At 39.5% G+C, this 10,337-nt stretch overlaps 1 protein-coding gene across 2 annotated transcripts in view; it reads right to left on the bottom strand.

Moving 5' to 3' along the window:
- The window catches only part of LOC121933461 (probable C-mannosyltransferase DPY19L1), a 96,081-nt gene that overhangs the window by 72,364 nt on the left and 13,380 nt on the right, over positions 1 to 10,337 (bottom strand). For both annotated transcript variants that reach the window (XM_042473234.1, XM_042473233.1), the window contains exons 3-6: positions 8,926 to 9,003; positions 8,107 to 8,193; positions 4,596 to 4,655; positions 3,440 to 3,520 (exon numbers count right to left, since the gene is read on the bottom strand). In XM_042473234.1, coding sequence (XP_042329168.1) covers positions 3,440 to 3,520; positions 4,596 to 4,655; positions 8,107 to 8,193; positions 8,926 to 9,003 — 306 coding nt within the window. The remainder of the gene's footprint in view (positions 1 to 3,439; positions 3,521 to 4,595; positions 4,656 to 8,106; positions 8,194 to 8,925; positions 9,004 to 10,337) is intronic.

Here is a 10,337-nt window from a genome sequence, read left to right as displayed (position 1 = left end):
AAAAGATACACTTTTAGAAATTCTGTTGACTAAGGTAGATATCAACCATATATCAGTTTAGAAAATATTTTTCTTGTGCTAATTGAGACGCATATAAACTGATCCTTCTCTCTTTGATGCCAAAATGAATCCCTACCCAGTTTAGAGTATGCTACGTCTTTAATGTATTTTTCCTCTTCCTGTTTTCTTTCAAACAGATCAAATAATAGAGGTGAAGCACCTATGAAACCACCAATTAAAGCAGTTTCAAACCATTTTGAAGGTGTGGCGTTTAGATGATGCACACTTCCAAAACAGCCATAAACTGGATTGAAGCTAGCTCCGGGTCTAAAAACCCGAGCATAAAGAACCCAGAAAAGGAACACCTCTGACTTTCAATAAAGCCACAATGCCAGAGGTGTCTAAACGGTGATCCATCCTTACCCAATCCTAAAGCGGTAGATGTACATTTAAAAATGACGGAGCTGGACAACAGTGCAAAACAGTGAAACTATGGCACCTCTAATAGGTAGAAGTGCAACATACACAAACCAGATAGTCGAAGAGGGGACATCAAGTGAAGGAAGATGAAGGTTGCTTGTAGCGAGAGGGCGTGTGTGCCATAATGTGCTTTGCCAGTGTTTTATGCTCTGATGCCCTGACTGGTGGAGGTTCACAGGTGCCCATGTGGCTGATCAAAGGGCGGCCATCCATCTAGGCAGCAGATGATGGCTGATGTTGTGTTTGTGTGATGGCACACATGTATTTGGGGAGGCCACCAAAAAATACCCAGTGGTGTGGCTTACTACCATGCCATGTGGCCCAGCTGTGCACATTTGGGCTGCCTTGGGAGATGGTGCAGACACTGGAATTTGAACCGTTTTTGAAAAAAGTGGGTTGGAGCCACTTTTTCCTGCCCATCTGTTTTCACCTCTAATTTAATTTCCCCAAAATGGAATATTTCCCTCTTACATTTGGGTGATGCATTTCAAATATGTTGTTAGATCATTAATATCCTAAATCTATATGCCTCTCCTTCTTTCTCTTCTTCCTCTTACTTCCACTCTGATTCCTGTTAAGTCACTCTGTATCATCACTTTTTCTCTTCCATCATATCCTAAAGCAGTAATAGTACATTTCTATACCGCTATCAGTGCACTTAAGTACCCCAAGTAGTTTAAAATGTGTAAGCCAATTGCCCACAAGCTGGATACGTCTTTTACAATTTCGGAAGGATGCCAGGCTGAGTTGACTGAAGCCCTGCCTGAGATTGAACTCACACCCTTCAGGTTTATGAGTGGGTGTGGCTGCGGTCAAGGCATTTAACCACTGTGCCACAAGGGCTCTTCAGAAATTCTTCTTTTTGTCTTGTATTTCTTAAGAAACTCTGTTTTTTGTACGGTATTCACAAAAACTCTTCACTTGAAAATCAAGCAAATTGCTCTCTAGTTTCTCCAATCTAAATAAATATATGTTTTTTTACTTGTCAAGAAACATCCTTCTTAGAATCCAGGCAAGAATCCTTAAATTATTGCCCATCTATCTCCTGTCTTAATCTATTTGAAATGTTGCTGTAAAACATCATCAATATTACTTTCTGACAACTTGTTAACAACTTGAAATTCACTTCTCGAAGGTTTTTCTGTTTTGCCAGTAAATTAATTAGGTATGTGTTTTGTCCCAAGAGCGATCTATGAACTTTGGGTGTAGTAAAGCCTCTGGCTCCTAGGAACGCAGCCTGAACAAAAGACTTGTCCACAAACTTCTTAAGTTTTCAAAGCTTTACTGGTATAAGCACAAAAACATGAAGCTGTTTTCTCAACAGTCCTTTTCGAATACCTTGCTCTCCTTTTTGGAGGGTTTACTTTCTCTTCTGTGGACTTATCTTTGTCAAAGGAAAATCTCTCTCCAGGTCTGACTTGGCTGAAATCTACTACAACTGAAACTAGCTAGAGGGACAGTAAGAGACCCTGGGATTCCCACAACCCTTGTGTTTCTTAAAGCTGTAGATCTCTAGTTCCCCTCCCAAACTGATACACAGAAAGCCTAATATAATTCAACTAAATATAGTTCTCCAGAGCATACAAAGATGCTCTGGAGGCATGACAGTATGCATTGAGATTGTCCGCACTGGCAAAAAAAAAGCTTTTATTCCGTTTCAAGTTTATATGAACGGAGGCCAAAATGGTGAAACCTGAACAACAACGCTTGGAGAAAACAACCAGAGCAAAATAAAGCCATTTTGCTCTGCTGTATATGGAAAGTGCACATTATTGCACCAGCGTATAAATAGCATGAGGCGGGAATGTGAGACAGCCTAAGTAGGTTAAGTAAGTGGTTTGGAGCAGCACCCTGGATGCTTGAGATGCAGTCACTGGGACCATCGCATGCCATATGGTGTTTTTCTTTTGTTGGTATATAAGCTTATGAGTGGCCAATGCACCATTGAGCCATTGCAGCAGCAAGCCGTCACCCCATGAAGCAAAAATATGACAAACATGGCAGGTGCCAATAAGCAATGGATGTAATAAAAACAATACAAACTGGCCAGTCCAACGGAGGGACGGGGGTGAAGCGGGGAAAGGGGCATGTATGGTGGGCCGCCTGAATTGTGTCTTTGCCAATGTGTCTCTGGACACACTTATGCACTATACAGGTGGAATATTTTTCATGCAACTGTATGCTGGTCACAGGGGGCACCAAAAATAAATACTTTTTCAGACCATAATTTTGTGTTATTAATTTTAAAGAGTAAAAAGAAAAAAATTACATAGAGATTGAATACCTTTTTGATTTTGAAAGATGGAGAGATTGTAGAGAAATGTATGTTTTTTTTAAAAAATAAAAATAATATAGATAAAGGCACAGATACTAGAGTGGTATGGGATGCAAGTACAACTTTATACAACTGAATTCAGAAATGAAGAAGAAGAAAAATGAAAAGACATTGAATGCACCCATTGTAGTAAGTGAAATATGTGATACAATTAAAAAGATAAAGATTGATAAAGCATTGGGGCAGTACAGTCTATCTACTGAATATTACCATTTTTCCAGTCAAAATTGTTATTACGGTTATTACAAACCTTTAATTCAGTATTTTAAAATGACAAGATCCCAGAATCATGGAAAATGGCCAGGATAGGTATAATACCAGAAAAGGGGCAAGATTTAACTTTGACTAAGAATTATAGGCCTATTTCTTTGTTAAATAATGATTGCAAGTTTTTTACACCGATTTTGGCAGAAAGATTGAAGACAATTTTATTGGAATTTATACATAATGATCAATTTACTTGGCAGGAGAAGAAATTGAGAATTAAATATAAAGTCTTCTGCGATGCTAAGCAAAGGGAAGGATTAGGATTACCAACTAAATAAAGCTATCTTTTTTTAAAAAAAGAAATAGTTACATGACACAGAAATCAAACAAAAGACCCAACAACAACATATTACTTACATGGTTGGTCACTCCCAGTATTAGACACAGAAAGGGCTTCATGACAATTGTCCCAAGGAGGCAGGAAAATGCTTCAAAGGCCTATCAAATGGACATGGTTAGATGGAACAGAGCACAAACACTCAACATTTAGTGCAAGGGGCATCCAACATTTTGGGGGAAATCACAGGGTTACAGGGTTATATTAAACATTTGAGATTGTTAGGATGGAAAGACAGAAGTTTGGTCTGTATTTGGTGATGACAATCCCTCCCCTCCCCTCATACCTACAGTCCTCATTGCTCCATGCCAGAAAACCAAATGATAGGAATGAAGAAAAGATTTTTTTTATTCTACCAGTAGTATTTACAGTATCTTGTTTAGATTATCATTTTTTCTGCAGAAAATGTATTTAATCATGATATGACATGAGTGATATGAGTTGTGATATGCGGTTTACTTAGATTGGTTTGGGAAAGTACATCCCACAACTATTTTGAGGCTCCCAGGTCATCCCAGAATCATCAGTGGGTGAAAAATTGTAACCAATTCTCTCATCTTCTAGGAGTGGGAGGGGGCAGTTCCACATCTCTGGCCTTTTCCCTTCAAGCTCAGAAGGGGCCTTTGCTGAAAAAGAAAAATTTAAAAAGTGCTAACATAGCCTAAGGGGGAAAAATGTGGTGAAACTATGCCTCTACCACCAGGAGATGGGGCTAAAGTCTTTTAAAATATATATATTAAAAAAAAAAAACATTCAAGGGACAAGCAGGACAGATGCCATAAAAGGAAAAAACATCTCCACATTCCCTGGCAGCCGTCCCCCCCCCCCCCCGAATTTGACTGACTTTGTTACAGTGCGCCTGTGTCATATGCAGGCGCCTTTTACACAGCTTTCAGCTTATGCTGAAAGCCACACGACGGGGGAATGAATGGCGTGCGTGCTCATGGCGCACCATACGTCATACACAAGCCCATTCTATCCAATGGAGTTCAAGTATACACGCTATTTGCCTTACGTAGGGGAGGTCCAGAACGGATTCCCCACATAAGGCAAGGGTGCACTGTACTGGTTTAATGTTAGTACTTCCTTTAAAGGTTTATTATATATATCACAATTTTTCTTTCTGTCATCCACAGATAACTAGTGGTATTTATAATGTAAAATTTCAGTCCTTACCCACAGAGGAAATATGTTTTTATACGTTCTCAGATATATGGGACGGATTGCAAGAATACCCTAAAATAATGAAATTGTTCTATTAGTATTAATAATTCATACCATTATACAGTATTTTCCTAAATTGTATTCCAGAAGCATGAAACAGTAATACACATGACTGTAGTTTCTTGAATCCAACATTGTATACATTATAGGTATTCATGAAATAGACTTATTGCAAAACCTATGTTTAGATCACCTGCCATTCATTTCTAATATTTCACTACCTAGACACTGAGTAATTTGAATGGCAACTAAGGAAGATGTAAGATGCTGATTCAGAAAGCTCAACACAGACCATTTGTCTAGTGTGGAAAAGCAATTTCCAGAGGAAAAGATGGAAGCAAGAGGTGTTTTAAGCACATTAACCTAAGAAAAATAAATACTCATCCATAACAGTAAGTTATACATCTCAAGCTACCACAGTGCACCATTCTATTCTCCAACTGCTTAATTCCTGAAGTTCTACTACAGTGGTACCCTGGGTTACGAATTTAATTCGTTCCGCCGCCGCTTTCGTAACCCGAAAATCTTCGCAAGCCGAAAAACCCATAGGCGCTAATAGCGAAAGCCGCGATTTCGTGCGAAAAAGCGCCGAAAAGCACCAAAAAATTTTTTCGTAACCCGAAATAACCTTCGTAACCCGGAACAGTTTTTTTCAATGGATTTTTTTCGTAACCCGGAAATTTCGTAAGGCGGCGCATTCGTATCCCGGGGTACCACTGTACTTGCATTCTTCCTCCAGTTCAGTCAATCATAGAATCATAGAGTTGGAAGAGACAGCAAGGGTCATCCAGTCCACCTCCTGCCATGCAGGAAATCTCAATCAAAGCATCCCCGACAGATGGCCATCCAGTCTCTGTTTAAAGACCTCCAAGGAAGGAGACTAAACTACACTCGTAGAGAGTGTGTTCCATTGTCCAACAGCCATTACTGTCAGGAAGTTTCTCCTAATGTTGAGGTGGAATCTCTTTTCCTGCAACTTGCATCCATTGCTCCGGGTCCTAGTTTCCAGAGCAGCAGAAAACAAGCTAGCTCCCTCCTCAATGTGACATCCCTTCAATTATTTAAACAGGGCTATCATATCACCTCTTCTCCAGGCTAAACATCCCCAGCTCCCTAAGTCGTTCCTCATAGGACATGGTTTCCAGACCCTTCACCATTTTAGTCGCTCTGCTTTGGACATGCTCCAGTTTCTCAACATCCTTTTAAAATTGTGGTGCCCAGAAATGGGCACAATATTCCAGATGGGGCCTGACCAGAGCAGAATACAGTGGCACTATTACTTCCCTTGATCTAGACACTATACTTCTATTGATGTAGCCTAAAATTGCATTGGCCTTGTTAGCTGCCGCATCGCACTGTTGACTCATGTTCAATTTGCGGTTTACTTGGACTCCCAGATCCCTTTCACACTTAGTCTCGTTCAGCCAGGTGTCACCCATCGCATATCTGTGCATTTCATTTTCCGCCGTAAGTGCAGTACCTTACATTTCTCCGTGTTGAAATCCATTTTGTTAGCTTTGGCCCAGATTTCTAATCTACTAAGGTCATTTTGAATTTTGATCCTGTCCTCTGGGGCATTAGTTACTCCTCCTAGTTTGGTGTCTTCTGCAAATTTCAGAAGTATGCCCCCAATTCTTTCATCCAAGTCACTGATAAAGATGTTGAATAGAGCTGGGCCCAGGACAGAACCCTGTGGAACCCCACTGGTCACTTCTCTATTTGCTTTTCATGTGGAAGAATCATGAAACATTATATAAACATGTACATGAATTTATCACTAATTAAAGAAAATAATATCTTCTTCTGAAAATACACTGCTCTCAGAAGATCCTAAAATTAATTCTGAGCATCATTATGTACTGAGCTTGAGGACTGCCCATGGTTTGGAGACAGGCAACATAATGTACACAAATGTCAGCCTCGCACTGATCTCCAAGACACCTCCCCTTCAGCCTGAAAAATATCCTATTGATTTTATTTGTTATTTATTTATTTAATGAGTGGCCGGGGTGATTTCAAATGGAAGCATTTGTCTCTAGTTGCCTGCCAATTTTAACCCCAAGCGGCTTCTGTCAATTCATGGAGTAAGTGACATTCTGGAATAACAGATGACAAATAGCTGGACCCAAGCACTTGCAGTCACACTACCAAAATAAATAAATAAATGGATGAATTCCTTTGCTGCTTCCTGCTATGTAGAGAGGCTTGGAGATGGCAGCAGGGCAACTGAGACAGGGCTTAGATGACCTGTGGGGAAGCTGGTGATAACTTGGCATAAGACAAGGAAAAAACCTAGAGAGGCAAGAAGGTGGGGAAAGGAACTGGGAGTTCAGGATGGGGAGAAGCTACAAAGAGCAGGTGGGTCTGTGTGGCTTTTGAGTATGAATGTGTATGAGGGACAGGCAGTGAAAGTGGTGGGAAGCAGGGATGATCCTGAAAGATTGAGAAAAAAATAACTGGAATGGATCTTAAGATGCTCAAGGCATTTTCTTAAAATGTCAAGCATACCAACCCAAAAAAGAGTTCAAGCTAATCTAGAAGAAGGAATACTGACACAAGCTATAATGGTCCCAAGAGCAAACATTCCTTCCAATCCATGGCGTGTTACAGACTGCTAGAAAGTACGCGCAGAGCGCGTACTAGGGTTAGGAAGGGGCCTTGAGGAATAGATAATCAGGACAAAATGAACAGAACCATAGTGCTATTCAAATTACAAAATCTGTTCATCTTCAAAGCAATGTTTCACAAGCTGAAACACTGGAACTTCCAAGGAGGGAAGTAGGGCAATGTGAGCAAAATCTTTAATGGACAGGGCCATTACAATGAATCAGAGACTGGTGGGTAAAGAAAGATCAGTGGAGCACAGAGTGGGAGCATTGTAAGTGGACTGTAATTGTAGAATCATAATTACAGAATCATAGAATCCTAGAGTTGGAAGAGACCACAAGGGCCATCCAGTCCAACCCCCTGCCATGCAGGAACTCTCAATCAAAGCATACCTGACAGATGGGCATCCAGCCTCAGTTTCCATGTCCCTATAATATGTGTAGTGCAGCTTTGGACTTTCCTTTTAGTGTGCGAACAGCTGAACATCCTTTTGGTTTGAGTCCAGCTGCAGTACTGGCTGGGGATTCTGGGAGTTGTGGTCCTTCCAAGCAAAATGTGTCTGAGACTGACCCAGGCCCTGGTCTGAAAATCTCACTCTTACTTCAGTTAGGCATCACCCCCCACAAGATGCAGATTATTATTCTGATAATGTTCCTACTATAATCATAATAATCACAAATTAGAAATCAACCATCCATAAAACAATGGTCTGTATAAACAAGACGCTACTTTTCTAGTATAAATCACTTGGGGAGGTCCTTGCTCTAAAAGATGACAGTTTAGATACCTTGAAAATGATTGCAATCATTTAGTCATGTAAGATGAAACGGTCCTGAGTACTCCATTACTAACTTACCTGACAAATTACCAAAGAGGCAGTATAATAGGATGTCAGCAACACAGAGTTTCCAAACATAAGAACAAAACATACTGCAACTGATGCCTGAAGAAATATAAAATATGAACAGATCTTAATGAAATGACTAAGGTAACAATGGAAGTCACAAGAGTTATAGAGAGCTTCAAAGGACCAAGTTATGGTAAACAATAAAACACAGAAAGTGCTATCTTGATTCAGTCTCCAAATACTCATAATTATCAAATAATCTAGCTTCCTAGTATATAGGCTATTTTTACTAAAAAACCCCTCAGAATATGTTTTAAAAAATTAGAGTACTCCATAATTTCAAGTGTACCACAGTAGACTTATCCTTTCTCATATTTTACTTTCCATCACACCACATTCGTATTTAACACTGACATATATCACAATAAAACTTTTTTTAAATAGTTTCATGTGACAGGCTTGGGCTACAATCCTATATCTGCCTTTGTAGAAGTAAATCCCATTGAACTTAATGAGTCTGGTTTCTGAGAAAGCTTGTGATGTTACCACACAATTCTATATGGATTGCACTATCACACTGCAGCTATATTCATGTCTAAACAGAAATTACAATTCCATGGCAGTGAAAACAATGTCAAACTGGATTATTTTTGCTGTGTGTATACAGCCATACTCTGAGGCAGGTCATCATGAGGATGATTTAATCAAAAAGGAGGATATAAATGTCCTAAAACCAAGCAACCTTAAGTTCACTAGGTACATGATCAAACATATGTTTCAGAATCAGGTTTGCCCCTAACCATAAACTAAACCTATATTAAGCATTACCATATGCGCACGAAGTATCTTATGTACTTTGGATGAATCAATGAATCCTAGTATGTATATGCTAAAAACTGATGCCACCTGCAATTGAAAAGAACAAAAAATTGAAAGTATATTCTGCAGAGAATAATATTAAGAAAATCATCTAGATATCAAACTAGTGTATTATGCAATACATTCTGTGTAACTAGAGAAGCTTTAATTTGGTTTTGTAATGAAGCCTGTAAGCGGCATGAGAAACTATTTTGGAAGCAGTAGAGTTTAAACGTAGCTTGTCATACAGGGGGGAAAGTTCTAGTTCTAGTATAAACATTAGCAGCAGTTTGGATCTTGACAGCTCTATTACTCATAGACATACAAAGAAATCAGTTACAGCTTTGAAAGAAAGTAATTTCATACTGCTTTATTTTTCAAAGACCATGCATTTCCACCTTTTAATAGTGACTATAAAAAGGGGTCATTTCTCAAAACTGTTACTGAAATAAGAAATTATATATTTATAACTGCTAGTGGGGACGGGAAGGCTGATATCTCCATGTGCATCCAATAAAAGCTACTGTCCTCACTACAATAATTAAGGAAAAGAGAAAAGACTGTTCTTCATAAACAAGCAAACAAACAAACTCACTGCTCTTTGCTGGCCCTGACATTCTGATCAACATTAATCCTAAACTGTACAAACCACAACTAAAGACATCTCAAGTTGTTTGGCCCAAGATGAATGAGGAGTTTTATCACCTCAATACTAAAGATATATGCCCTTTTCATACAGCCAGAATTTTCTCCTAACATTGCAAAAAAATGTAAAAGAAAGCCCATTAATATACACATTAGAATGCTGGAAGACCAGGGTTCCCCAATATGGAGGAAAGAATCTCCATGTATAGAGTCCTCCCCCATATTCGCAGGGGTTAGGGAATTGAGACCCCTGAGAATATGGGTTTATTTAACATATGTATAAATTTTGTGCTGCTAAGCACTGTCAGGGATGATGGGAGTTGTAGCTCTTCACCTCTGGCTCAAACTCACCACCTTGTTGCGCACCGCACTGACCAGTTTTGGCCAGTGGTTAAAGCTTTGCTCAAAAGCAGCAGAGTTACAGAGAATAGGCTGAAGACCCTGACAAACTCTCCAAGCCTTCTCACTCTTGCTTCCACAGAAGTCTTCACCCTTCTTCAGGATCCAGCTGGCTCTTGTAGCTTCACCCAAGACACCAGACAACTCAGTAGTCTTATATAAAAGATCTACTTTATTCTACTATATACAGCTCCAAAACTATCCAACACTACAATACTCCTCCACAAATACTACCCACAAAATACATTGGGATTCATAGCCATTATTATAGTCATTGCAAGATACCACCCACTGTTGTCTGTTTCCACCCAGTGGGCGTGTACAACCATTTTCATTGG

Source organism: Sceloporus undulatus, chromosome 6 (genome assembly GCF_019175285.1).
Source record: "Sceloporus undulatus isolate JIND9_A2432 ecotype Alabama chromosome 6, SceUnd_v1.1, whole genome shotgun sequence".
Classification (NCBI taxonomy): Eukaryota; Metazoa; Chordata; class Lepidosauria; order Squamata; family Phrynosomatidae; genus Sceloporus; species Sceloporus undulatus.
This window is presented reverse-complemented; position numbering and strand designations above follow the sequence as displayed.